The 27656-nt window shown below is 65.0% G+C and overlaps 1 protein-coding gene across 1 annotated transcript; it reads right to left on the bottom strand.

Annotated features, from left to right (window-relative positions):
- Positions 1 to 232: 232 nt before the first annotated feature.
- Positions 233 to 26542, bottom strand: POLR2A (RNA polymerase II subunit A). Its single transcript, XM_045001509.1, has 29 exons — positions 26346 to 26542; positions 21911 to 22043; positions 21511 to 21647; positions 20975 to 21148; positions 18784 to 19065; positions 17779 to 17940; positions 16829 to 17049; positions 16609 to 16741; positions 15884 to 16008; positions 15465 to 15675; positions 15163 to 15372; positions 13962 to 14130; positions 13179 to 13273; positions 12381 to 12584; positions 11102 to 11324; positions 10494 to 10677; positions 9710 to 9881; positions 9339 to 9444; positions 8474 to 8679; positions 7857 to 8081; positions 7515 to 7761; positions 7063 to 7163; positions 6856 to 6960; positions 5454 to 5636; positions 4549 to 4752; positions 3459 to 3645; positions 2588 to 2701; positions 2299 to 2448; positions 233 to 2208 (listed from the first exon to the last, which is right to left on the bottom strand). Exons 1-29 carry the CDS (start codon positions 26433 to 26435, stop codon positions 1052 to 1054), a joined length of 5910 nt encoding a protein of 1969 aa, XP_044857444.1. The 5' UTR covers positions 26436 to 26542; the 3' UTR covers positions 233 to 1051.
- Positions 26543 to 27656: the final 1114 nt, after the last annotated feature.

The following is a 27656-nucleotide window of genomic DNA, read 5'->3' as shown; positions in this document are numbered from 1 at the left end:
GAGGGGAGTGGTGGCTGGTGGATCAGAGCAGGGGGGGCTGGGAGCCAGGACTCCTGGGTTCTCTCCCGAGCTCTGTGAGGGGAGGGGGGGGGCTGGGAGCCAGGACTCCTGGGTTCTCGCCCCGGCTCTGAGAGGGGAGTGGTGGCTGGTGGGTCAGAGCAGGGGGGCTGGCAGGCAGGACGCCTGGGTTCTCGCACCCTGCTCGATTCTCGCCGACACAAACACACGTCGATCAAAATGACTAAAACCTTTATTTCCCTTCACAAAGGTACAGTTTTCTCCCTCCACGCAGGGAAGTCAAGCTCGAGAGACACACAAAAAAAAACAATCATGGAGGGGGGGTATTTACAATCGGCCATTCGCCCCCTGGCGCTGGTGGGTGGAACCCGGGAGCGACCGAGGCTCCCCCCCCCAAGTCAAACAGCTGCTAGAGAAAGTTTCATTAAAAGCCCCGAGCAATCAGGTGTCCCCTATAACCGTCCACCCCCCCCCAGAGATTTTCTACGCTGCTTAAAATCTGCTCTCACATCGCCGGGCGGGGGAGTCTCAACCGACACCTAACAGAACGAACAGCTCCGAGCGCCGGCAGAAAAAGGCTTCAACTAAGGTCTCGAAAGGCCGCTCGCAGTCCTGGCTGTATCACGCCGGGGGGAGGGCAATGGCCGCAATTTCCCCCCCCCCCCCCCCGCGTGAGCTAGGTAGTCTAAATGTATCTACAAAGAATTAAAATGGGGGCCCTGTTTTTTTGGGGGTCATGAACCATGTCCCCCCCCCATGTTCCTGCCCCCCTTGGATTGCCCAGTAAGGAATTAAAGGGGGGTCAGCCCCCCAATCCTACCCCCATGGAGATCAGACACTCCGGGCCCCCGGGATTTCCTGGGGTGACCACCCCCCAAAAAAAGATCAGACACCCCCTGGGATTTCCTGGGGTGACCCCCCACCACAAAAAAAAATCAGACACTCCTGATTGCAACAGGTGGTCTCCTTGCCCACCCCCCACTTAAATGGCTCTCACCCCCTGAGCTGCAAGGACCCAGGCACCGCGCCCCCCTCAGTTGTCTTCGTCGCTGTCGTCGGGGCTGATGGCCGGGCTGGTGAGGCTGTAGGTGGGCGAGGTGGGGCTGTAGCCGGGCGAGGTCGGGGAGTAGGTCGAGCCCTTGGGCGAGGTGGGGCTGTAGGTGGGGGAGGTGGGGCTGTACTTGGGGGAGGTGGGGCTGTAGGTGGGGCTGGTCGGGGAGTACTTGGGGGAGGTCGGGGTGTAGACGGGGGAGGTCGGGGAGTAAGTCGGCGAGGTGGGGCTGTACTTGGGGGTCGTGGGGCTGTAGGTCGGCGAGGTGGGGCTGTACTTGGGGGAGGTCGGGCTGTACTTGGGAGAAGTAGGGCTGTACTTGGGGGAAGTCGGGGTGTATTCAGGCGAGCTGGGGCTGTAGGACGGGCTGGTCGGGGTGTACTTGGGGCTGGTCGGGCTGTAGCTGGGGCTGCTGGGGCTGTAGCTGGGCGAACTGGGGGTGTAGGTTGGCGACTGCGGGGTGTAGCGGGGGCTGGAGGGCGAGTAGCTCGGAGACGTCGGGCTGTAGCTGGGACTCGTCGGGCTGTAGCTGGGAGAGGTGGGGCTGTAGTTTGGCGAGGTCGGGGTGTAGTTGGGGCTGGTGGGGCTGTAGCTGGGCGATGTCGGGCTGTAGCTGGGGCTGGTGGGGGTGTAGTTGGGGGAAGTCGGGCTGTAATTGGGGCTGGTTGGGCTGTAGCTGGGCGAGGTGGGACTATAGCTGGGTGAGGTCGGGCTGTAGCTTGGGCTAGTGGGGCTGTAACTAGGCGACGTCGGGCTGTAGCTGGGACTGGTCGGACTGTAGCTAGGCGACGTCGGGCTGTAGCTAGGACTGGTGGGACTGTAGCTAGGCGACGTCGGGCTGTAACTAGGACTGGTGGGACTGTAGCTAGGCGACGTCGGGCTGTAGCTGGGGCTGGTGGGACTGTAGCTGGGCGACGTCGGGCTGTAGCTGGGGCTGGTGGGACTGTAGCTGGGTGACGTCGGGCTGTAGCTCGGACTAGTCGGGCTGTAGTTGGGGCTGGTGGGAGAGTAGGAGGGGGACGTCGGGCTGTACGAGGGGGAGGTCGGGCTGTAGCTGGGGCTCTGGGGCGTGTACCCTCCGGGCGAGCGGGGCTCGTACGCCGGCGACGTCGGGGAGTAGCTGGGAGACATGGCCCCACCTGTGGGGCGGAGGAAGAGGAGAGGGGGCTGTTAGAGGCGGGGGGAGCGCGGCGGGGGGCGGGGGACACGGGCCAAGCCCCGAGACTCACCTGGCGATGGGACGTAGGGGCTGGAGGGGCCCGGGGAGCCGGGCGAGCCGGGGGTGGGGGACCACGCCGGGGAATAACCCGGGCTGAAGCCGCTGGCATCGGAGGCGGCGCTGGGGGAGAAGCCGGCGGCGCCGGGGGTCATGCCGCTGCCTGTGGGGGGCGACAAAGAGGGATGGGTTAATTTCACCCCCGACTAAGGGGGGACAGCAGAACCCATCCACTGCCGGCCAAGGGATAACTCCCCCCCCCCGCCCCACACCCCCCCCCTCACACCCCCCCCCCTACGCACCAACACTTGGGGACCAGGCTCCGTAGGCCGGGGTGGCCCCCTGGTTCCAGGGGGTCATGGCGGGCGACATCCCCCCCATGGGGCTGGGGGCCGAGCCGAAGAACATGCCGGTGGCTGTGGGGAAGGAGAGCGGAACATTAGAGCCGAGAGGAGCAGGGTGACGGAGGGGGAGAGGTGACACCAACCCCCCATCCCCGGCTGGGCGAGAAGCCACCCGCCCCCCACCAAACCCATCCTGGCTCCCAGCCCCCCCCTGCTCTAACCACCAGCCCCCACTCCCCTCCCAGAGCCGGGGAGAGAACCCAGGAGTCCTGGCTCCCAGCCCCCCCTGCTCTAACCACCAGCCCCCGCTCCCCTCCCAGAGCCGGGGAGAGAACCCAGGCGTCCTGGCTCCCAGCCCCCCCTGCTCTAACCACCAGCCCCCGCTCCCCTCCCAGAGCCGGGGAGAGAACCCAGGCGTCCTGGCTCCCAGCCCCCCCTGCTCTAACCCACCAGCGTCCACTCCCCTCCCAGAGCCGGGGAGAGAACCCAGGAGTCCGGGCTCCCAGCCCCCCCTGCTCTAACCCACCAGCCCCCACTCCCCTCCCAGAGCCGGGGAGAGAACCCAGGAGTCCGGGCTCCCAGACCCCCCGCCTGCTCTAACCCACCAGCCCCCACTCCCCTCCCAGAGCCGGGGAGAGAACCCAGGAGTCCGGGCTCCCAGACCCCCCACCCCTCCCCGCTCTAACCCACCAGCCCCCACTCCCCTCCCGGAGCTGGGGAGAGAACCCAGGAGTCCTGGCTCCCAGCCCCCCTGCTCTAACCACCAGCCCTCACTCCCTTCCCGCAGCCCGGGGGGGGGGAACCCAGGCGTCCGGGGGGGGGTACTCACGGACGCCCACGCCCAGCCCGGGGATGTTGGTGGGGATCTCCATGCCGTATTTGCACTTCTCGGCGTCCAGCAGCAGGTCGAAGCAGCCGGTGCCGGCAGGCGCCAGCTGCCCCAGCATGATGTTCTCCGACACCCCCTTCATGGGGTCGCTCTCCCCGTGGGCCGCCGCCTCCATCAGCACGTCCACCTGCGGCGGGGGGGGAGCCGGGGGTCAGGGGCTGTGCCTGGGGGGGAACGCAGGAGCCCCCCATAGCACCCCGTGCTGGGAGGGGCTGGGACTGGGGTACCCAGGTGCCCCCCCCAATAGCCACTCCAGTGTCCTGCCCCCACAGCGCCCCCTGCTGGGAGGGGCTGGGACTGGAGGAGCCAGGAGTTCCCCCCGAGCCAGCCCCCCCGCTCCGCTCCCCCCAGCGCCCCCTGCTGGGAGGGGTTAGGACTGGAGGAGCCAGGAGTTCCCCCTAGAGCCAGGCCCCCCGCCCCGCTCCCCCCAGCGCCCCCTGCTGGGAGGGGCTGGGACTGGGGTACCCAGGTGCCCCCCCCCCCCAATAGCCAGCCCCAGTGTCCTGCCCCCACAGCGCCCCCTGCTGGGAGGAGCTGGAGTTGAAGGAGCCAGGAGTTCCCCCTAGAGCCGGCCCCCCCCGCCCCACTCCCCCTAGCACCCCCTGCTGGGAGGGGCTAGGATTGGAGAAGCCAGGAGCTCCCCCCAAGCCAGCCCCCCCACCCCGCTCCCCCCAGCACCCCCTGCTGGGAGGGGTTAGGACTGGAGAAGCCAGGAGCCCCCCCCACCCCACTCCCCCTAGCGCCCCCTGCTGGGAGGGGCTAGGACTGGAGAAGCCAGGAGCCCCCCCACCCCACTCCCCCCAGCGCCCCCTGCTGGGAGGGGTTAGGACTGGAGAAGCCAGGAGCTCCCCCCAAGCCAGCCCCCCCACCCCGCTCCCCCCAGCGCCCCCTGCTGGGAGGGGTTAGGACTGGAGGAGCCAGGAGCTCCCCCCGAACCAGCCCCCCGCCCCGCTCCCCCCAGCGCCCCCTGCTGGGAGGGGCTAGGAGTGGAGGAGCCAGGAGCTCCCCCCGCCCGAGGGCCCCGGCTCACCGTCTCCTCGAAGGAGCACTTCATGAGGGGGCCGGTGTCCTGGCGGTTGACCCCGTGCCGGGTGATGGCCATGAGGTGCCCGCGGCAGGTCATGGTGTCGCAGAGCAGCGCCAGGTGCCGGTAGTTGACGTAGGAGCCGTCGAAGGAGATGACGTGGTAGAGCTCCCGCTCCAGGGCCTTGCGCACCGCCTCGATGCCCAGCACCTGGGGGGGGGGTCACCGGAGCCCCCTTAGCATGGGGCCCCCTCTGCTGGGGTGGGCAACAGGCCCAGATACTGCAGGGTCTCCCCCCCCCCCGACCTCCCCTGCCCTAACCACCAGCCCCCACTCCCCTCCCAGAGCCGGGGAGAGAACCCAGGAGTCCTGGCTCCCAGCCCCCCCCGCTCTAACCCACCAGCCCGCACTCCCCTCCCAGAGCCGGGGAGAGAACCCAGGAGTCCTGGCTCCCAGCCCCCCCCTGTTCTAACCCACCAGCCCCCACTCCCCTCCCAGAGCCGGGGAGAGAACCCAGGAGTCCTGGCTCCCAGCCTCCCCCCGCTCTAACCCACCAGCCCCCACTCCCCTCCCAGAGCCGGGGAGAGAACCCAGGAGTCCTGGCTCCCAGCCCCCCCAGCTCCAACCACCAGCCCCCACTCCCCTCCCAGAGCCGGGTAGAGAACCCAGGAGTCCTGGCTCCCAGCCCTGCCTGCTCCAACCACCAGCCCCCACTCCCCTCCCAGAGCCAGGGAGAGAACCCAGGAGTCCTGGCTCCCAGCCCCGCCCCAGCTCTAGCCCCCCACCCCCCAAGTCCCCTCCCAGAGCCGGGGAGAGAACCCAGGAGTCCTGGCTCCCAGCCCCCCCCACTCTAACCACCAGGCCCCACTCCCCCCCAGAGCCGGGGAGGGAACCCAGGCGTCCGGACTCACGGTGAAGATCTCCACGATGTCGTTGGAGGTGGTGCGCACGGGGTCCACGTCCTTCTCGCTCAGCACCCGCATGAGGCTGACCCCGTCCGTCTCCAGGATCCACTCCTGCAGGGCCTTGAACTCCCCGTCCTCCGTGATAATGATCTTCTTCTTGTTGTCTGTCTGGGGCAGGTGCATGTACACCTGGGGGGGGCGGAGGGGGGGGACACAGGGCAGGTCAACGCTGCGTCCCGGGGGGCCGGCCAGGGCCCCCTCGCCCGGCGCTGAGATGCAGCCACCTCTGTTAATCCGGGGCTCCCTTTGTGGAAATGCAGCTGGTGCTGGGGTGGGGCGTGGGAGGGGTTGAACAGCTGCACAGCCGTCGTACCAGCCGTTTAGGACAGGAAGTGACGGACGTGGCGTGACCGAAGCTGCAGGGGCGGACAGGGAGTGACCCAATGGGATCTCCCCTCCCCCCTGAGATGGGGCGGGGCCAGGACGCCGGGGTTCACACCGGGCTTGATGTGACAGGCCCGGGGGGGCAGGGGGGTTCGGTGGCCTTCACGGATGAAGACCGTGGTTTCATATCCATGGTGGTGGTGGGCAGAGGGGAGAGCGCCCCCTACTGAGCCCTTCACCTAGCTCCTGCAGCACAGCGCCCCCCCAGCTACCCAGAGTGCCCTGGGGCCGGCCCAGCCCTGTCATCACCCCACCTCCCAGGCTCTAGCCAAGTTACCCAGAGTGCCCTGGGGCAGGCCGAGCCCGGCTCTAGCCACGTTACCCAGAGTGCACTGGGGCAGGCCCAGCCCTGTCAACCCCCCCACTCCCCTGGCTCTAGCCAAGTTACCCAGAGTGCCCTGGGGCAGGCCGAGCCCAGCTCTAGCCACGTTACCCAGAGTGCACTGGGGCAGGCCGAGCCCGGCTCTAGCCACGTTACCCAGAGTGCACTGGGGCAGGCCCAACCCTGTTCCCCCCCCCCCGGCTCTAGCCACGTTACCCAGAGTGCACTAGGGTAGGCCCAACCCTGTCACCCCCCCCCCGGCTCTAGCCAAGTTACCCAGAGTGCACTGGGGCAGGCCCAGCCCTATCACCCCCCCCCCGGGCTCTAGCCAAGTTACCCAGAGTGCACTGGGGCCGGCCCAGCCCTATCACCCCACCTGGCTCTAGCCAAGTTACCCAGAGTGCCCTGGGGCCGGCCCAGCCCTATCACCCCCCCTGGCTCTAGCCAAGTTACCCAGAGTGCCCTGGGGCTGGCCCAGCCCTATCACCCCCCCCCCCTCGGGCTCTAGCCAAGCTACCCAGGGTGCCCTGGGGCCGGCCCAGTCCTGTCACCCCCCACAGCTCTAGCCAAGCTACCCAGGGTGCCCTGGGGCCGGCCCAGCCCGGCTCTGTCACCCCCCCCCGGCCGGCGGAGCCCCCTCACCTTGCTGATCTGCTCGATGCCCTGCAGGGTCATGTCCGTCAGCATGTTGGACTCGATGCAGCGAAGGAAAACGTCGTCGTCCATCTTGTCCACCACCTCCTCCTCCTGCGCCGCACGGGGGAGAGGGGGCTGGGTTAGCGACGGGCAATGCGCCCCCCCCCCCGCCCATCTCCCCCCGCCCCGGTGCTGCCCCCCCACCCCACCCACCTCCTGCATCTTGTTCTCGTCGCTGTTCATGATGCGGATCCGCAGCACCAACTTCTCCGCGTTGTCGTCATTGAAGATACAGTTCAAGTCGTCCCCGAAGCCTGCGGCGGGGAGGGGAGCCGTCAGCGGCGCCGTGGGTCAAAACCCCGTGCCCCTGCGCTCCCCCCTTCCCCCAGAGAGCCGCCCGGCCCCATAACCCATCTCCCGCTGTGGGGTGAGGTTCAGAGGAAGGGGGGGAACCCCCACGTGTGTCTGCATTAATGCCTCCTGACCCCTGTAGGCCGGAGCCCTGAAGCATGAGAGTGGATTGGAATGTGCTTCAAAGCAGAGCTATTGGGGGGCGGGGGGGTGAGGAACACATCTCTGCCCCCCCCGGCTGGGATGGCATGAAGGCTCCTGCCACCTTGGAGGTGGGGGGGGGGGGGGAAGACCGGCCCCCTACATCCCCTCACCGGCGTTGATCTTCTCCGCGATCTGCTCCATGGTGAGCTTGCGGTCGGTCATGTGCTTGCGGTCGAGCTCGACCCGCAGCAGCCAGGGCGAGATGCGGCTCACGTCGAAGTCGGGCATCTCGTAGTAGACGTTGACCCACTCCTGGTCCTCGGCCACCACCGTGCTCTGCGGGTTGGGGTCGTAGTAGATGGCGGTGTTGGCCGTCACCTTGCGCAGGGTGGTGTGCTCCAGCCGGCACAGGATATCCTGGGGGTGGGGGGGGGGGAGAGAGACGGGGTGAGGGGGACCCCACGCAGCAGCATCCCCCCCTCCCGAGCGACGCCGGAGCCCCCCGGCCTTACCTTGGCCCGCTCGGCGTCCCGGGCCGACTGCCCCAGCAGGAAGACGGTGAGGGAGGGCGTCTTGGGTTTCTTGGAGATGTTGATCAGCTCCTTGAGCCGCGGCACGCCCAGCGTGACGTTCTTGGCCGAGACGCCGGCGTAGTGGAAGGTGTTCAGGGTCATCTGGGTGGCGGGCTCGCCCAGCGACTGGGCCGCCAGGGCGCCCACCATCTCGCCCGGGTGAGCCTGCAGGACGGGGAGAGACGGCGTCAGAGCCGGAGAGGGGGAGGAACCGGCCCGGCGTCCCGCCCGGACGGGCCCATCTACCCCGGCGTCCCGCCCGGACGGGCCCATCTACCCCGGCGTCCCGCCCGGACGGGCCCATCTACCCCGGCGTCCCGCCCGGACGGGCCCATCTACCCCGGCGTCCCGCCCGGACGGGCCCATCTACCCCGGCGTCCCGCCCGGACGGGCCCATCTACCCCGGCGTCCCGCCCGGACGGGCCCATCTACCCCGGCGTCCCGCCCGGACGGGCCCATCTACCCCGGCGTCCCGCCCGGACGGGCCCATCACGTCCCCCCTCCTGTCCTGCGTTAGGCCAGCTGCCCCCGCCCCCGGCACCGGCTCCGCCGCTTACGATGGCCTGGTTGAACTTGGATTCAATCTCGCCCAGCAGCCAGTCGAAGGCCTCGCCGCTGAGCCGGAACTCCTCCACCATGCGCCGGCTGCAGAGCGTGGAGCGCAGGTGGATGTTGAAGAGGAGGGTGGCGTTCTCCTGGGCCTGCCGGCTCAGCGGGTCGTCCCCGTTCACGATCACCAGCTTCTTGCTCAGCTCCTTCACGCCTGGGGGGGGGGGACGGACATAGGGTGAGATGTGCCCCAGGGGTCGCCCCAGCGCCCACAGAGCCACCCTACCCCCAGATCTGACCCCTCAGGCAAAGACACTTCCCCCCGGCCCCCGGATCCGCCCCCACCGAGCTGGGACACTCCCCCCCCGCCCCCGAACTGGACCCCGGACAGCGCCAAATTGGACCTGAATCAGACCCTGGCCCCTCCAGGCCGGCACCCGCCCCCTCCCCCGGGTCAGCCCCCCACAGATTGGATCTGGGCCCCTTCAGGCTGGCACCCCCCCCCAACCCCAGATCGACCCACAGGCCCCCTGGAGCCAATATCCTCCCCCTCCCCGATGAGACCAGTCCATGGGCCCCTTCCAGTCCAGTAACCCCCCCAGCCCCAGCACTGGATCGGACCAGGGGCTCCCCTCCAGGGCTGGTACCCCCCCCCCTCCGCCCCACCCCAGATTGGCATTCCCCCCCCAACGGGTCAGTTCCAGGGTCCCTGCACAGAAACACCCCCCTCCTCCCCAGCTGGCCCAGCATGCCGTGGGGCCGGACCGTCCCAGCATGCCGTGGGGCCGGACCGTCCCAGCATGCCGTGGGGCCGGACCGTCCCAGCATGCCGTGGGGCCGGACCGTCCCAGCATGCCGTGGGGCCGGACCCACCTTCCACCACCTTGATGGGGTGCAGGTCGGAGGGCAGCCGGGCGTTGATGTGGAAGATCTTCTGGGCGTTCCAGATCATGCGAAGCAAGTTGCAGGGCAAGACCACCTGGGGGGGGCGGGGAAACGGGGGCTCAGCACATGGCACAACCCAGAGCCTCCCCCCACACCGCCGGGTCCTGAGGTTTAGAGTCAAGAGCAGGGGGGCTGGGAGCCCGGACACCTGGGTTCTCCCCCGGGATCTGGGAGGGGAGTGGGGGCTGGTGGGTTAGAGCAGGGGGGGCTGGGAGCCAGGACTCCTGGGTTCTCTCCCCGGCTGTGGGGGCTGGTGGGTGAGAGCGGGGGGGGGGCTCGGACTCCTGGGTCCCGCTCACCTTGCTGTCGCCGGTCGGGAAGATGACCCTCAGCACCTCGCGGTCCTCGCGCATCTTCTCGAACTCCCTCTCCAGCTCGTTCTGGATGTGCGCGTTGCTCAGGATGTCCTTCACCATCTCCTCCTGCAGGGTGCGCCGCAGCGCCCGCTCGTTGGTGTAGTCAAACTTGAACCTGGGGGGGCGGAAGGGCCAGGAGTGAGAGCTGCTGGGGGGGTCCCCACCCATGGGAGCTGCTCCCTCACACCCCTCCCTCTGAAACCTTTCCCCACCCGTACTCCCAAATGCACAGCTTCTGCCCCAAAATGCAGCCACCTCTGGGGCGGGGCGGCCGGTGACCCAGCGACCCCTCGCCCGGCGCTGAGATGCAGCCACCTCTGGGGCGGGGCGGCCGGTGACCCAGGGACCCCTCGCCCGGCGCCGAGATGCGCCCACCTCTGGGGCGGGGCGGCCGGTTACCCAGGGACCCCTCGCCCGGCGCCGAGATGCAGCCACCTCTGGGGCGGGGCGGCCGGTTACCCAGGGACCCCTCGCCCGGCGCTGAGATGCGGCCACCTCTGGGGCGGGGCGGCCGGTGACCCAGGGACCCCTCGCCCGGCGCTGAGATGCGGCCACCTCTGGGGCGGGGCAGCCGGATACCCAGGGACCCCTCGCCCGGCGCTGAGATGCAGCCACCTCTGGGGCGGGGCGGCCGGTTACCCAGGGACCCCTCGCCCGGCACTGAGATGCGGCCACCTCTGGGGCGGGGGAAACAGCGCCCCACACGCCCAGGGCGAGGTTCGCTCACTTCTTCTCGAAGGCCTTGTTGGAGGGCTTGAGAGTGGCCAGGTTCTGGAACTCCACGCTCTCCCCGGCCAGCCCGTCCTCGCCGTAGCGCAGCTGCACCACCTGGTTGATGGAGTTGCGCACGGTGGCGTCGTATTTCACCATCACCGACTCCATGGATTTGATCAGCCGCCGCTGGATGTACCCTGGGGGGGCAGTGGGCATCAGCGGGGGGGGGGGACGGACATCTCGGGCACTGCCCAGTAGATACCCCCAAGCAGCACCCTGGCACCCCCATATGCACCCCCCACGAGTTCTCAGTACACAAGCGACACTGACTCGGGCGGAGGATCTTTCCAGCAAGCTGGAAGAAAGTCAAAAAAGGGGGGACGCCCCCCCCACAACTCGACACCCGCCTGGGGAACCAGGACTGAAGCGGGGGTCCTGGCTGGAGATGTCCCGATTTTTGGGGGGGGCTTTTTCTTACGCAGGCACCAACAGGGAAGCTCAGCTGGGCGCGAACGTCTGCGTGAGCGCAGGACCTGGAGGGGTTTGCGGCTTGCCACAGCCTCCCAGCGCGAGGGCGCCCCCTGCCCCGCCCCACAGCGCCCCCCGGGGGCCGCGGCTCACCCGTCTCGGCCGTCTTGACGGCCGTGTCGATGAGGCCCTCGCGCCCGCCCATGGCGTGGAAGAAGAACTCGGTGGGCGTCAGGCCGGCCAGGTAGGAGTTCTCCACGAAGCCCCGGCTCTCCGGCCCGTAGTCGTCCTTGATGAAGTGGGGCAGGGTGCGGTGCTTGAACCCGAACGGGATGCGCTTCCCCTCCACGTTCTGCTGCCCCACCACGGCAATGACCTGGGGGGGGGGGGAAGGGGGGCAGAGTCACCCCGGTGCCGACCCCCGTCCCAGCCCCAAGCCAGGCCTGGGTCTCCCCCTCTTCACCCAGCCCCCCACCCCCGTCTCAGCTCTCGCCCATTGGCCCCCGGGATGGAGCCCCACAGACCGAGATCAGCCCCACCCCCCCATTGTGATGGGGGATTTCACAGCCCCCTGCCCAACCGTGATCCGCACCTGGGACCGAGGGGCCCGACGGAGGGGCAGCCCCAGCTCCCGGCTCCGCGCACGCGGTTCCCGAAATCTGTCTGCGGGGGGGGGGCCCTCCACGCTGCTTCCCTCCCCACCCCCAGCCCCACAGATCCTACAGGGAGCCTGGGGGCAAGGGGATAAGCTAGCACTGGGTGGGCGGGGCTGGAAGAGAGCCCCTCCCCCAACCAAGGGGTGGGGCTCAGAGAAGGCCCCTCCCACCACCTCAACCCAGAGGGTGGGGCTCAGAGAAGGCCCCTCCCACCTCCCCAACACAGGGGGTGGGGCTGGGAGGAGACCCTGCCCACTCCCACCTTGCCAACACAGGGCCCTTTCCACCATCTCAAGCCAGGGGGTGGGGCTGGGAGAAGGCCCCTCCCACCTCCCCAACACAGGGGGAGGGGCTCAGAGAAGGCCCCGCCCACCATCTCAACCCAGCAGGTGGTGCTGGGAGAAGGCCCCTCCCACCGTCCCAACCCAGGGGGTGGTGCTGGGAGAAGGCTCCTCCCACCTCCCCAGCCCAGGGGGAGGGGCTCAGAGAAGACCCCGCCCACTCCCACCTTCCCCACCCAGGGCCCTTTCCACCTTCCCAACCCAGGGGGAGGGGCTCAGGGAAGGCCCCTCCCACCATCTCAACCCAGGGGGAGGGGCTCAGGGAAGGCCCCTCCCACCATCTCAACCCAGGGGGAGGGGCTCAGAGAAGGCCCCTCCCACCTTGCCAGCCCAGGGGGAGGGGCTGGGAGAAGGCCCCGCCCACTCCCAGCAGCGAGGCACCGAGGCAGCAGCCAGCCCACAGGTTCTAGCCCCGGCTGGGCCGGCAGCGCCCACCTGGGAGATGTTGATCTTGGAGCCCTTGGCGCCCGACACCACCATGGATTTGAAGTTGTTGTACTCGGACAGGGACTTCTGGGCGGAGGAGCCGGTCTTGTCGCGGGCGTCGTTCAGGATGCGGTTCACCTGGTTCTCGAAGGTCTGCCGCAGCGTGTTGCCCGGCGTGGGCTCCAGCTCGTTGTTGTGAGCCTTCTCGATCACCTGGGGGGGCGGCACGGGGTGAGTGCTGGGGGGCACGGGGTCCCCAGAGCCAGCTTCCAGCCCCCCGCACCCCACGACCCAGCCCCCCGTGGTCCCCTGAAACCCAGCCCCCGCTTCCCCCAGACTCAGCCCCCAACCCAAAACCAGCTTCCAGGCCCCTGGCACCCCACGACCCAGCCCCCTGTGGTCCCCTGAAACCCAAAACCCAGCCCCCACACCCCTCCACTTCCCCCAAACCCAAGCCCCCACTGCCCCCAAACCACCTCCATGCCCTCAATCCAGCCCCCCAAAACCCAGCCTCCACACCCCTCCACTGCCCCCAAACCCACCTTCCTCAGTCCTACACAGCTCCCCAAACGCCAGCCTCCGTTGCTCCCGAAACCCAGCCCCACTGCTCTCCAAATCGCAGACCCCCACAGCCCCCAGGACCCACCCACCATACCTCAAACCCAGCCCCCGCACTGTCCCCCCCAAACCCATCAACACCCCCCTCAAGCTGCAAAACGCAGACGCCTCACTGCTCTCCCAAACCCCGGCACAAAGGGGCCCAGCCGGCTCCCCCGTCCCCCACTGTGCCCCCCACGTCCCTGGCACCTCTATGACGTCCTGCTTGGCTTTCTTGATGGTGTTCTGAATGTCCTGGTAGGTCTTTGCGTCAGCGATGGAGTCCCCAATGCCGATGGTGTGACCTGGGGGGAGACAGTGTAGTCAGATCCGGCCCCCCAGCCCGTCCTGGCGCCAGCAGGACCCACCCACGAGGAATGGGCAGGGGGGATTTCTGGACTCCCAAGGCACATGACAGACCTGGGGTCCCACCTCCAGAAAGCAGCAGTGTAGGCTAGGGCTGGGAGCCCGGACGCCTGGGTTCTCTCCCCAGCTCTGGGAGGGGGAGTGGGGCCTGGTGGTTAGAGCAGAGGGGGCTGGGAGCCAGGACTCCTGGGTTCTCTCCCCAGTTCTGGGAGGAGAGGCTGGTGGGTTAGAGCAGGGGGGCTGGGAGCCCGGATGCCTGGGTTCTCTCCCCAGCTCTGGGAGGGCAGTGGGGGCTGGTGGTTAGAGCAGAGAGGGCTGGGAGCCAGGACTCCTGGGTTCTCTCCCCCGTTCTGGGCGGGGAGTGGGGGCTGGGAATCAGGGTCCTTCCTGACATCGGGCGACCCCCCTTTGTCTCACAGACCGGAAGGCATTCTGTGCACGGACTATCTCCCTCTGTGAGGTGCCCGGCCCGACGGGGCCCCGATCTCTGTCCCGGGGGCGGGGGGGCGAGTTTGTGCCGTGCCCAGGCCGACGGGGGACCCCTGGTCACCCCCATAGCACGTAGCAGCAGCCAGCAAGGCGCCGGAGCAGGCGCTCGGGGGCGGGAAGCTCCCCCCCCGGACTCACCCTCGATGAGCAGCCAGTTGTTAATGACCGTCTGGATGTTGCTGTAGAAGAGGCGGGTGGTGTCATGGCCCATCTCCAGGTAGGAGATGTGGACCAGGGAGCCCGCCGAGGTGCCGAGCGATTTCTTACACAGGATGCCCATGATCAGCTCCCCGTTCTCCACGATCACCTGGCGGGAGAGGCGGCGGCGGGATCGGCTGTAGGACGTTGCCAAGCTTGGCGAGGTGGAGGAACCTCGCACGATAACCCTGCGCCCTGGGAACTGGTTCTAAACTCAAGGGATCCGCCTTGATCTGTTCGCGATCCCGTATGATCAATTCATAGGATCACAGAATCCTAGACTTGATCATAATGGTCCCTTCTGACCTTTACCTAGTATGACCTCCTGGACTCACCCACCCACTCCTGTATCAAAACCTTTGTCTGAGCCGCTGAAGTCCTCAAATCGGGGTTTGAAGACCTGAAGGTGCAGAGAATCCTCCAGCCAGTGACCCCTGCCCCATGCTGCAGAGGAAGGCGAAAAAACCCCAGGGCCTCTGCCAATCTGCCCTGGAGGCAAATTCCTTCCCGACCCCAACTATGGCGATCGGCTAAACCCTGAGCACGTGGGCGAGATTCAACAGCCAGACACCCGGGAAAGAATTCTCTGAAGTAACTCAGATCCCATCTAACATCCCATCACAGGCCACCGGGCCTATTTACCTGCTAATAATCAAAAATCAATTCATTGCCAAAATTAGGCCATCCCATCCCCTCCATAAACTTATCAAGCTTCGTCTGGAAGCCAGATATGTCTTTTGCTCGCCTTGGAAGCCTGTTCCAGAACTTGACTCCTCTAATGGTCAGAAACCTTCGTCTAATTTCAAGGCTAAACTTCCTGATGGCCGGTTTATATTCAAATCCACCTCTCGGCGTGAAATCCATCGATTTCTGGTTTATTTCAACCACCCCCCCCGTTGGCATCGAACGCCGCGGCCGTCTCCCGCCACGCGAGGGAAGGGGGCGCGTTTTCCGAGCTCGATCGGTCCGTACAGCGCAAGCCAATATAAGTCGGGGTTCACACGCGCAGGAGCGCTGGGGATCCCCCTAGCGGAGTCCTCCCACAGAGAGCTGATGGGGAGACCCTGATTCGGGGTGAGCTGGCACTGCAGCTCAGTGGCACCCCCGGGGGGGAAGCCGGCACCCCGGCCCGGGCAGGTACCTTGGTGTCGCCGGGCGAGATGTGCTTGTAGGGGCCGCTGTCCTCGTCGTCGGGGTGGGTGCTGTGGGTGCGGATGCAGTTGATGTGGCCCGGGATGATGAGGGAGAAGATCTGTTTGCCCGTCCAGAGCGGGCGGGGTTTGAGGATGGCCGGCTGGGGCACCTTGCCGTCCCACGTGGATAGGAACATCAGCAGGTTCATCACCTCGCCCTGGCGAGAAGGGGGCAGCGTCAAGGAGGGGGAGACCTCCCCCGGCCCAGCGCGCCCCCACCCCCCCCCCCCCGCGATTCGCGCCCGCTCACCCGCTCCAGGAAGACGTCGCGCTTGGTGAACTTGCGGACGGCCGTGAGGGTGTCCTGCACGATGCCCATGACGGGCCGGTTGGACTGGGGGGTGACGATCATGCGGGGGACCATGGCCAGCTCCTGGATCTCCGCCCGCGTCTCCAGCGACTGGGGCAGGTGCAGGTTCATCTCGTCCCCGTCGAAGTCGGCGTTGTAGGGGGTGGTCACGCTGGGGGGGGAGGGGAGCCTGTGAGGGGGGGGCTGTGCCTGGCAGATCAGCCCCCCCATGGGAGCAAGCCAGGGTCGTGCCAGGGGCTGGGTTAACAGACCCCCATTCGCTCCACCAGCACCGCCCACAGCTTGGGGGGCTCCCACACACATGGGGGACCACCGGGATGAGGGGGGATTGAGAACCCGGGCGGGGAGGGGACCCTCACCTGAGGTTGAGGCGGAACGTGGACCAGGGCAGGATTCGCACCCGGTGCCCCATCATGGACATCTTGTGCAGCGTGGGCTGCCGGTTGAAGATCACGATGTCCCCGTCGCACATGTGTCGTTCCACCTGGGGGGATGGGGGGGGGGGTGAGTGGGGCGGGTCCCCGGCCTCCTGAGATCCCACCTCCGCCCCCCTGCTCCAGCCTCCCACCCCCAGAGATCCCACCCCTCTCCTCCAGGCTCCCACCCCCCTTCCAAGCCTCCTGTCCCACCCTCACACCCCTCCCCAGCCAAACTCCCGAGACCCCTCCCCCATCCACCCAACACCCTCCTACCCCAGACCCTCCCATCCCCTCCCCACAACAGCCTCCCACTCCAGAGACCCCATCCCTCAACCCTCCCCAGAGACCACCTCCCTACACCCTTCCCCCAACCACACCTGATACCCCCTCCCTAATCTGAACCACACACCATCCCACCACCGAACCGCCCGACCCCATACACCCCTCCCCAACCAGACCCCCCGCCCGCCACATCCCTCCCCCCTTTTAAGGTATGGAAACCCCCACTGGGGTGATGGGCAGGTTCTCTGGGAGATCGGGGAACCTATTGCCCTGAAAGCCAGGCACCGACTCCCATCTGGGGGCGCTGGATCTCCTCCTCCCCCCCCCCCAGTCCCGGGCCAGGCCCAGCCTGCAGCCGCCCCCCACCCCCCGGCCACGCCCACCTTGTAGCCGATTTGCAGGTGGAGGTCACTGGGCTTGGGGTGGAAGCGCAGGTCGATGCGGTCGCCGTTGTCTCGGATGATGTACTTGGCGCCCGGGTACTGGCTGTTCCCCCTGCGTACCAGCTCCTGGAGCCTACGGTGGAGGGAGCGGCAGAGGCGTTAGCTGGGGGGAGGGAGAGATCCGGGCCCTCCCCTCCCCTAGCCCCACCGGCCGCCCCACCTGTCGATGTTGAAGGGCGTGACGATCTCGGCGAAGGTCATGTTGGCGGCAATGGAGCGGGGCACCCCCACCTGATCGATGGAGAGGTTGGGGTCCGGGGTGATGACCGTCCGGGCGGAGAAATCCACCCGCTTCCCCATCAGGTTCCCCCGCACGCGCCCCTCCTTCCCCTTCAGCCGCTGCTTCAGGGACTTGAGGGGACGCCCTGATTTCTGCATAGCCTGCCGGGGGAGGGGGAAAGGAGGGGGTTAAGATTAGCGGAGCAAGGGGGGGCACCCCCACCCTGGGTAAACCAGGGCACGCAGGAACCACCCTCATTATTAATGCGGAGGTGCTGCCCACCAAGACTACAAGTCCCAGCATGCAACACTGGGCAGCCAAGGCAAGCCAGAGACTACAAATCCCAGCATGCAATGCTGCACCGGAGCCAATTGGCCCAGCAGGGACACCACCCTGCATGCAAGTCTCCATTACAAGCCAAGCCAACTACAAGTTCCAGCATGCAATACTCGGCTGCACAGCTTTGCATGCTGGGATACACAGTCTCCGGATTGGCTTCTAGTGCAGCACTGCATGCTGGGATTTGTCGTCTCTGTATTGCATGCTGGGATTTGGCACACAATGCACCATCAGAAGGAGCCCACAAAGACCACAAATCCCAGCATGCAATGCTTCATCATAAAAAAACTACAAATCCCAGCATGCAGCAGTCCATCCTAATTAAAAAAAACTACAAATCCCAGCAGGCAATGCTCCATCTTTTCCCAAATTGGACTGACAATGCATGGGGTACAACGTCCCAGCATGCAATGCTTTCTGACTGGCTGAGCAGAGCAGCAGGACTATGGAGACGACAAACCCCAGGTCGCCACCGGCAGGGGCGCAGCCTACAAGTCCCAGCATGCACGGCACTGCCAGGCTCCCCACGCCCCTAGGGGAGCCAGCCTCACCCGGGGCAGGCCGGGCAGCTCGTTGTCCACCATGGTGGCCACGTGGAACTGCAGCAACTTGACGTCCTCGGCGATGACGTGGGCGGCCGCCCCGTTCTGCTCGTTGCGCCGCAGCTGGTTGTTGATCTTCACCACGTCCGCCAGCTTGTGGGTCAGGTCGTCCTGAGAGGGGGGAGACAGCAGGAGTCAGGGAACGGCCCCGCCCCTCTCCCAGCATCGGGAGAGAACCCAGGAGTCCTGCCTCCCAGCCCCTCTGCTCTAACCACCAGCCCCCACTCCCCTCCCAGAGCCGGGGAGAGAACCCAGGAGTCCTGCCTCCCAGCCCCTCTGCTCTAACCACCAGCCCCCACTCCCCTCCCAGAGCCGGGGAGAGAACCCAGGAGTCCTGGCTCCCGCCCCCCCCTGCTCTAACCACCAGCCCCCACTCCCCTCCCAGAGCCAGGGAGAGAACCCAGGAGTCCTGACTCCCAGCCCCCCCTGCTCTGACCCACCAGCCCCCACCCCCCTCCCAGAGCCGGGGAGAGAACCCAGGAGTCCTGCCTCCCAGCCCCTCTGCTCTAACCACTAGCCCCCACTCCCCTCCCAGAGCCAGGGAGAGAACCCAGGAGTCCTGCCTCCCAGCCCCTCTGCTCTAACCACCAGCCCCCACTCCCCTCCCAGAGCCAGAGAGAACCCAGGAGTCCTGGCTCCCAGCCCCCCGTGCTCTAACCCACCAGCCTCCACTCCCCTCCCAGAGCCAGGGAGAGAACCCAGGAGTCCTGGCTCCCAGCCCCCCTGCTCTAACCCCCCAGCCCCCGCTCCACACCCAGAGCTGGGGAGAGAACCCAGGAGTCCTGGCTCCCAGCCCCCCCTGCTCTAACCCACCAGCCCCCACTCCCCTCCCAGAGCCGGGGAGAGAACCCAGGAGTCCTGGCTCCCAGCCTCCCTGCTCTAGCCACCAGCCCCCACTCCCCTCCCCGAGCCGGGGAGAGAACCCAGGAGTCCCGACTGCCACCCGGGGCCGACCTGGTTCCTGGCCGAGCCCTGCATGACCACGGCGGGCCGGACGGAGAGCGGGGGCACGGGCAGGACGGTGCAGATCATCCACTCGGGCCGGGCGTACTTGGGCTCCATGCCCAGGATGAAACACTCCTCGTCCGAGATGCGCTTGAAGATCTCGTGCACCCGCTCGGGGCTGAGCAGGATCTTCTTCTCCTGCGAGTCCTCGTTGACGTGTTTCCACTCGGCGTAGAGCTCCAGCCCGGTGCGCCGGATGCGGGGCTGGTACCGCCCGCAGCCGCCGTGACCCTGCGGAGGGGGGAGGGAGTCCCGGGGTCAGGGCCGGCACAGCATGGTCCCTGCCCCGCCGGGGTCCCTCCGTGACCCGATACGATGTTCCAAAAATATGCGAATAGGTGTGAATATGATGCAAGTGGAATATCCGGGATCGTTACAAAGCTTCTGGTCTGCTCAGCAGGGCCGCCCAGAGGGGGTGGGGGCCAGTGCAGCATTGCGTGCTGGGATTTGTCGTCTCTGTATTGCATGCTGGGATTTGGCACACAATGCACCATCACAAGCAGCCCACAAATCCCAGCATGCAATGCTTCATCATAAAAAACTACAAATCCCAGCAGGCAGTGGGCCATCATAATAAAAAAAACTACAAATCCCAGCAGGCAATGTTCCATCTTTTCCCAAATTGGACCGACAGCGCATGGGGTACAACGTCCCAGCATGCAATGCTTTCCCAGGGGCCCCCACGAGAGTTTTTCAGGGCCCCTGGAGCGGGGTCCTTCACTCGTTCTGGGGGGCCCGGAGCTTCTTCCGCTCCCCGTCTTCGCTGGCAGGGGGTCCTTCCGCTCCAGGGCGGAAGGACCCCCCGCCGGCAAATTACCCCCGAAGTGGGACCCGCCACCGAAATGCAGCCAGGTCTTCGGCGGTAATTCGGCGGCGGGGGGCCCTTCCGTTCCAGGACCTACCGCCGAAGTGCCCAAATTACCACCGAAGCGGGGGCTCCCCCGGCGCCGAATTACCACCGAAGCGGGGGCCCCCCCGGCGCCGAATTACCACCGAAGCGGGGGCCCCCCCGGCGCCGAAGACCCCAGGCTCCCGGAATCCTCCGGGCGGCCCTGCTGCTGAGTGTGCTCATCCGATTTGTATGAATGTATCAGTCTTGTCTCGGAAACTAGGAACACGAAATATAACTCACTTGGTAATTATGCCAAGTGTGGGCCGTTAACGGTGGCTTGGCATCTCGACGGCTCCCATTCACCAGGGCGACTGGTGGTACGGGGCTCTGTTTACTTGCAAGGGTACGTCTATGCTAGCGTTCGATGCAGCGGGGATCGATGCACCGCGTCTCGTCGGGACGCGACGCATCCATCCGCGAATCGACGCCCGCACTCCGCCTCGGCGGGAGGAGGAAGCGGCGGCGATGGGGGAGCCGTGCCCGTCGACTCGCCGCCGTGAGGACGGCCAGGGAAGTCGAGCTATGATACTTCGACTTCTAGCTGATGGTGCGTATCTTAGTTTGAAACCCCCCCCAAGTTAGTGTAGCCCAGGCCTCAGTTTCCCTGTATGCTGGCAAGTGGGTAATGAAATCTCACAGTGCCATGTGACCACATCACCGGAACTGGACGCCATCTTTAACCCGGTGCTTTTCCGTCTAGGAAGAGGGGTGGGGCCAGAGGATTCCCGCCTCGTGCAAAAGCTATGTAAGGGGGTGGAACAGAACACAGGGGGATGCAGTCACGAGAAACCCCCCGGCTACCGCCTGAGCTGAAACAAGGGCTGTGCGAGGGGAAAGGATCGGGCCCAGACTAGGAAGGCGTCTAGGCCATAAAAGTTGGATTGGAACATCTCTGAGGGCGAGATTTACCTGTATTCAGTTTCTTAATGTATTAGGCTTAGACGTGCGGGTTTTGTTTTATTTCGCTTGGTGACTTACTTTGTTCCGGCTGTTATGACCTGGAACCTCTTAAATCCTCCTTTTTATACTTGATAAAAATCCCTTTTGCTTATTCATTAACCCAGAGCAAGCAAAGCTTTGGGTTCAGGCCTGGGTGTGGGTTGCAGCAGGCCAGCGTGTCTGGCACAACCAGGCAGGGTTCTGGAGTCCCAAGCTGGCAGGGAAACGGGCTCAGAGGGAGTCTCAGCGCATCAGGGGGCAGTTCCCGAGGGGGGTTTCTCTGACCCAGCCCCGTGGCACCCCCTCTACCTTCTCCTTGGTCAGGTCCTCGTCGCCGTCCGCCTGCTCCACCCCGAACTTGTTGTCCATCTCCTCCCCGCCTTCGCAGATGTTCTTGCCTTTGCAAAGGTCGTAGACGTGGGTCAGGCGCTTCTTGGGCTGCCCCTTCGACTTGCCCAGGATGTCCTTGATTTTCGGGTTGTTCTGCAGCGGGGGGGGAGGAGACACACGGCGAGGGGGTGACCCAGGGAACCCCGAGATCCCCGGATGCACAGAGAGGGGATGTGGCGAGGTGGGGGGTGATGGGTCCCCCCAGGGGATGGATCTAGGGCAGAGGTCCCCAAAGTGTGGGGAGCATGGAGGAACGTCTGGGGGGCGGGCCAGCCCCCACAAGAGTGGGGAGGGAGCGCCACCTAGCCCCTCCCCGCCCGCAGCTCTGTTCCGGTCCCATCCCCAGCCACGTCTCAGCCCCCTTACCCCTGTCCCCATTCCCCCACGCCCCTGCCCCCTAAGAGGCCCCTGCCCCCAGCCCTGTTCACGTCCAGCGGGGAGCGGGGTCGGCTCACCGAGTCCACCAGCAGCTTGGAGCAGAAGAAGCAGACGCAACGCAGCACCTTCATGGTCTTCCCCAAGAAGCCCACGTGGAAGACGGGCTTGGCCAGCTCGATGTGGCCGAAGTGGCCCGGGCACTCGGTCATGTTCCCTGCGGGGAGAGCGGCCCCCGGTGAGCGCCGCGGCCACGGCACCCCCCGGAAACAACCACGCCGGGGGCACCCCCATGCCCGGCAGGTGGCCAACCCAGCAGGTGCCCGCCTGGGAACGTTTGGGTCTTGGGGGGCGGGGAATGGGGCCTGTCATCTCTAGGGGGCGCCGGCTCCCATCCGGCCCCAGGGTAGGGACAGGCTGGCTCGGGGGGCAAGGATCTCGCCCCACACTGCCCTCAGGAGCGAGGGCTTTCGGTCTCACCCGCACACGTCTGGCACCGGCCCGTCTTCTCGATCACTCCTTGCCGGGGGTCCATCAAGCCCCCCAGCTTGGGGCGGCCCCCCTCCGTCGTCTCGGGGTACTTGATCCCCCCCTCCGTCACCGACATCCGTTTCTGGGAGGGTGGCAAAACGGAAACGGAGGGTCAGGCTGGTGCGGGAAGCGGCACCACGCCCAGGGGAAACTGAGGCAGGCACCGGCATGGCAGCACAGGGTGGGCTGTCAGCCTGGGTGACACTGCATGCGGGGATCTTATGGATTATGGTGGCTCCGACCTCTATCCCAATATCCTGTCTCCAGCAACGCCCCAAAGCACAACAATTCACCCCTTATGAAACCCGGGCTAGGATTCCTGTCAACGCCTCGCAGTTTGCAATGACTGCCTCCACTTCACGTGGCATGGAGTTCCACAGGTTAATTTGCATGGGCTACGCCTCCCACGCCCAGCACCAACCTACAATTAACCTGCCGGGGCTTTTCAAACTAAATCAGATCAGGATCTCCAGAAAGCTACGTCAGCGGCTCCCAGTAAGCCAAGGAGCTGGTAACTTTGCATTGTTTACCGACCGCAGTTTAGCAGCAAGGGCTAAGATAAATTAAGGATCCATCCCAACCCCCCTTCCGATTGGCCGTTGTAAGAGCTAACTGATTATATTGTGAGCTGCTACGCCTGACCCTGTGTCAAAAACTTTCTGAAAACTCCTTCAATACCAGCATTCGCCTCCGACTAGATTTTTCGGTTACGATTTTTTCGACCTGCCTTCGCTGCGAACAGCGCTTCAAAATTACCGCGCCAGGACAACGGGCGCTCAGACCATTTCGGGTATTTGAGCACAGATGGCTTTTCGTATGGCCAATTTCCCCCGCGGAGGAAAAAACATTGAACAGTGGCTGGAAGATCACAAAATTTGGCAGGATTCGAGCGGAGGTCCTGCACCTGAAACGGCTTGAAATTGATTTTTTTTTCAAATCGCATTGCCGGCGTCACTTTCAAATCGATCTGAGCATAAAAACGGCCGTATCGGCTCAGACCAAAGGTCCATCTAGCCCAGCGTCCTGTCTATCGACAGTGGCCAATGCCAAGTGCCCCAGAGGGAGTGAACCTAACAGGTCATGATCACGTGATCTCTCTCCTGCCATCCATCTCCACCCTCTGACAAACAGAGGCTGGGGACACCATTCTTACCCATCCTGGCTAATAGCCATTAATGGATTTAACCGCTATGAACTTATCCAGTTCTCTTTTAAACGCTGTCCTAGTCCTGGCCTTCACCACCTCCTCCGGCGAGGAGTTCCACAAGTTGACTGTGCGCTGCGTGAAAAACTTCCTTTTATTTGTTTAAAACCTGCTGCCCATTCATTTAATTTGGAGGCCCCTAGTTCTTGTATTATGGGAATGAATAAATAAATAACTTTTCCTTATCCACTTTCTCCACATCACTCATGATTTTGTACACCTCTATCAGATCCCCCCCTTAGTCTCCTCTTTTCCAAGCTGAAAAGTCCCAGCCTCTTTAATCTCTCCTCACGTGGGACCCGTTCCAAAGCCCTAATCATTTTAGTTGCCCTTCTCTGAACCTTTTCATACGACGCCCTGCAAATGGCGCCCAAAAACGTTTTGAAGGAATTAAGCCCGAAATATTTGCACCACGATTCCCTGTCTGTCTCCAGTTCCACCCCCGGTGTATTAAAACTCTGCCCGCCAACGCAATCGGGGTGAATTGTCCCCAAACACCACCACTGGAAAAGTGTTACGAAGATCGAGGTTGCTCCCTGAGTCCGGGAACAAACTGCCCAAAACATCCGATTTCGTGCCGAGTCGTACACCTGCCTGTCCCCGCCCATATTCCACAGCTGTCCCCCCATGATCCCAGTCGCAAGCACCCCCAAAACTTGGTCTCACCTTTTCCACACCCTTTTTAGGTTATGTAGCCACAAGAGTCCTTCGCTTCCAAGTGTCCTCAATACCCCAGTTATGTCATGCACCCTGTCAATTTCCCATACCCCTCAGCTGATCCATGTACCCCGACACCAGTATATGCGCTCCCCAACTCCCCCACACGCACCCCCCTAAAGCACGTCACCCCAAATGTATTGCCTACACCCCGTGTATAATGCAGACACTACCAAAGAGGCCTCGGATCTCTGTACACCCCCCTCACTCTGCATAGTACCCCACAATGGTCCCTCACTTCAATGCAGCCCCCCAATAGCAGGCCTCCAGATAATACTAGTGCGGTGTGTACCCCTATTTCACTGCACAGCACCTCACTCGCTCTACTCCACATTTCACCACATTCCAGTAAGTCCGCTAGATACAACTACGCTGTGCAATGCACCCTCAGTGCAACGCACAGCATCCCCCCAATGCACCCCCAAAACGTTACATTGTGCACAGCCCTCACACACCATCACACTGTGCAATGCACCCTCTAGTGCAATACACTGCTTCCTGCACTCCATTGTACCCGCAGATACCACTTTGCTGTACAATACACCTTATAGTGAACTGGGGGTCGGGATGCCTCAGGGGGTCACGGGGTTATTACGTGGGGGTCGCAAGCGGTCGGCCTCCACCCCAAATCCTGCATTGCCCCATTTATAATGGTGTTAAATATATAAAAAGATTTTTTAATTTATAAGGGGGGGGTGGCACTCAGAGGCTTCCTATGGGAAAGGGGTCACCAGTACGAAAGTTTGAGAATCCCTGCACTACGCTGTGCAACACCCCCATGCGTCATGCACAGCCCCCCAACGTCCAATGCACCCCCAGACACCACTCCACTGTGCAAGGCACCCCCCCTTGGCAATGCACAGCCCCTAACCTCCCATTCACCCCCAAATACCACTCAACTGTGCAAGGCCCTCTCTAGTGCAGTGCAAAGACCCACCGCACCCCCAGATAGCGCTAAGCTGTGCAAGGCACTCTCTAATGCAGTCAATGCACAGACCCCCAACCCCACCGCACCCCCAGACACCACTCCACTGTGCAATGCACTCTCTAATGCAGTCAACGCACAGACCCCCCAACCCCAATGCCCCCTCAAATAGCACTAAGCCATGCAATGCACCCCCTAGTGAATGCACAGACCCCCAACTCCCAATGTATCCCCAGACACTTCAGTGAGAATACAGTCTCCTCCATGGCACAGCCTCCAAGCACCACCAAAATACCACTCTCTAGTGCAATGCACAAGCCCCAAGGCACTCCCAGATAGCACTAAGCCGTGCAATGCACCCCCTAGTGAATGCAGAGACCCCCAACGTATCCCCAGACACTTCAGTGAGAATACAGTCTCCTCCATGGCACAGCCTCCAAGCACCCCCAAAATACCACTCTAGTGCAATGCACAAGCCCCAATGCACCCCCAGATAGCACTAAGCCGTGCAATGCACCCCCTAGTGAATGCAGAGACCCCCAACGTATCCCCAGACACTTCAGTGAGAATACACTGTCTCCTCCATGGCACAGCCTCCAAGCTCCCCCAATATACCACTCTAGTGCAATGCACAAGCTCCAAGGCACCCCCAGATAGCTCTAAGCTGTGCAATGCACCCTCTAGTGAATGCAGAGACCCCCAACGTATCCCCAGACACTTCAGTGAGAATACACTGTCTCCTCCATGGCACAGCCTCCAAGCTCCCCCAAAATACCACTCTCTAGTGCAATGCACAAGCCCCAATGCACCCCCAGATAGCACGGAGCCGTGCAATGCACAAGCCCCAATGCACCCCCAGATAGCACGGAGCCGTGCAATGCACAAGCCCCAATGCACCCCCAGATAGCACGGAGCCGTGCAATGCACAAGCCCCAATGCACCCCCAGATAGCACGGAGCCGTGCAATGCACAAGCCCCAATGCACCCCCAGATAGCACGGAGCCGTGCAATGCACAAGCCCCAATGCACCCCCAGATAGCACGGAGCCGTGCAATGCACAAGCCCCAATGCACCCCCAGATAGCACGGAGCCGTGCAATGCACAAGCCCCAATGCACCCCCAGATAGCACGGAGCCGTGCAATGCACAAGCCCCAATGCACCCCCAGATAGCACGGAGCCGTGCAATGCACAAGCCCCAATGCACCCCCAGATAGCACGGAGCCGTGCAATGCACAAGCCCCAATGCACCCCCAGATAGCACCAAGCTGTGCAATGCACAAGCCCCAATGCACCCCCAGAGAGCACGGAGCCGTGCACTGCACAAGCCCCAATGCACCCCCAGAGAGCACGGAGCCGTGCAATGCACAAGCCCCAACGCACCCCCAGAGAGCACGGAGCCGTGCAATGCACCCCCTAGTGAATGCACAGACACCCCCACACACAACACCCCCCACCCAATGAATTCGCTGGTGCAATGCAGACCCCCCCCCGCCCCCGCGAAGCTGTGCAATGCACCCCGCTCCCCCCGGGCACCCACCATCTCATCGGGGCTGAGGATGCCGAACTGCACGCGCTTGATGGTGCGCAGCGGGCACGCGCTGTCCCCGGAGGGCGGCCCCCCGTGCATGGCGGATCACGTGACGCGGCCGCGCGCGCGCGCGCCGCAGCGGCGGCCTTCTCCGGCGGGCAGCAACCGTCGCCCCCGCCCCCCTCCTCCTCCTTTCCCGCGCTTCGCGGCACCGGGGCCGCCCGCTCCCCGCTTCACCGGGGGGGAACCTGCCACTGCCCCCGGGCTCCGCACGCGCGAGCTCGCCCGGCCGCCGAGCTCCCCTCCCTCCGATCCGTCCCCGGCGCGCTCCTCAGCGCGACTGAGCCGCGAGCGGCCGGGAGCCGCCTTATATAGCCTCGCCCCTTCGCTGGCCCCGCCCTCCCCTGCCGCGGGGAAAGCCCGGGCCAGGCGGCAGGGGCGAGCACGCACGGGAGAAGGGGGCGGGGTCAGGCCTGGGAGAAGGAAGGGGCGGTGGCGGGAGACGGGGCGGAACCAAGTGCAAAGGCGGGGGGGGCCCGAGCCCGCTGTTGTGTGAGACCCTCCATGTGAACTTTGGGGAGGGGATTCTCCTCCCCCCCTCCTTTATTAGCCAAGGGAGGGCTTGGGACGTGCCGGAATGCCCCACCAGCCTTTCCCCAACAACAACTCTCCCCCCTCTCCGGTGGTAATGGTACGCGCTCATGAATAATTAACCCCAACGTTCGTCCCCCCCCTCTATGAATAATTCATGAGGGCGGGTGAATATGCATGAGGGGGAAAGGCGGGGCCGGCCGGAAAGGGCCGGAGATGGCCGAGCGTCGCGCCAGCCGGGCCTGAGGAGCGAAGTCGAGGCTCGGAGTGCGGCGGCGGTGGGGGGAGGGGTCGGAACGCTCCGGGCGCGGCCTGGCGGAGCCGGGGGCCTCGCGTGAGCCGCCTGCCGCGGGAGGCGCCCCGCGGCCCGGCCGCCCGGGCTGGGAAAGGCCGCGGCTCGGGCCTTCGCCCGGAGCTAAAGCCGAGCGCGGAGCTGGGCTGGGAGGGGGAACCGGGGAGCGGGGGGCGCTGCCCGGTCAGGGGCCGGGGGGGGATCCAGGGAGGGGGGGCGCTGCCCGGGGAGGGGCCGGGGGGGGATCAGGGCCGGGGGGGGCGCTGCCCGGTCGGGGGCCGGGGGGGGGTCCGGGGAGGGGGGGGCGCTGCCCGGTTAGGGGCCGGGGGGGGATCTGGGGGGCAGTGCCCGGTTAGGGGCCGGGGGGGGATCTGGGGGGCAGTGCCCGGTCGGGGGATGGGGGGGGCGCTGCCCGGTTAGGGGCCGGGAGGGGAGGG

This window comes from Mauremys mutica, unplaced genomic scaffold (assembly GCF_020497125.1).
Source record: "Mauremys mutica isolate MM-2020 ecotype Southern unplaced genomic scaffold, ASM2049712v1 Super-Scaffold_277, whole genome shotgun sequence".
Lineage (NCBI taxonomy): Eukaryota > Metazoa > Chordata > Testudines > Geoemydidae > Mauremys > Mauremys mutica.
This window is presented reverse-complemented; position numbering and strand designations above follow the sequence as displayed.

Coding starts and splice junctions, on each gene's coding strand:
- POLR2A (XM_045001509.1), bottom strand. CDS start 26,435: ATGCACGGGGGGCCGCCCTCCGGGGACAGCGCGTGCCCGCTGCGCACC. Junction 11,325..12,380: donor CCAAGATCAACATCTCCCAG/GTGGGCGCTGCC, acceptor CCCCCCCCCCAG/GTCATTGCCGTGGTGGGGCA. Junction 2,449..2,587: donor AGCCTGGTCCCCAAGTGTTG/GTGCGTAGGGGG, acceptor CGCCCCCCACAG/GCAGCGGCATGACCCCCGGC.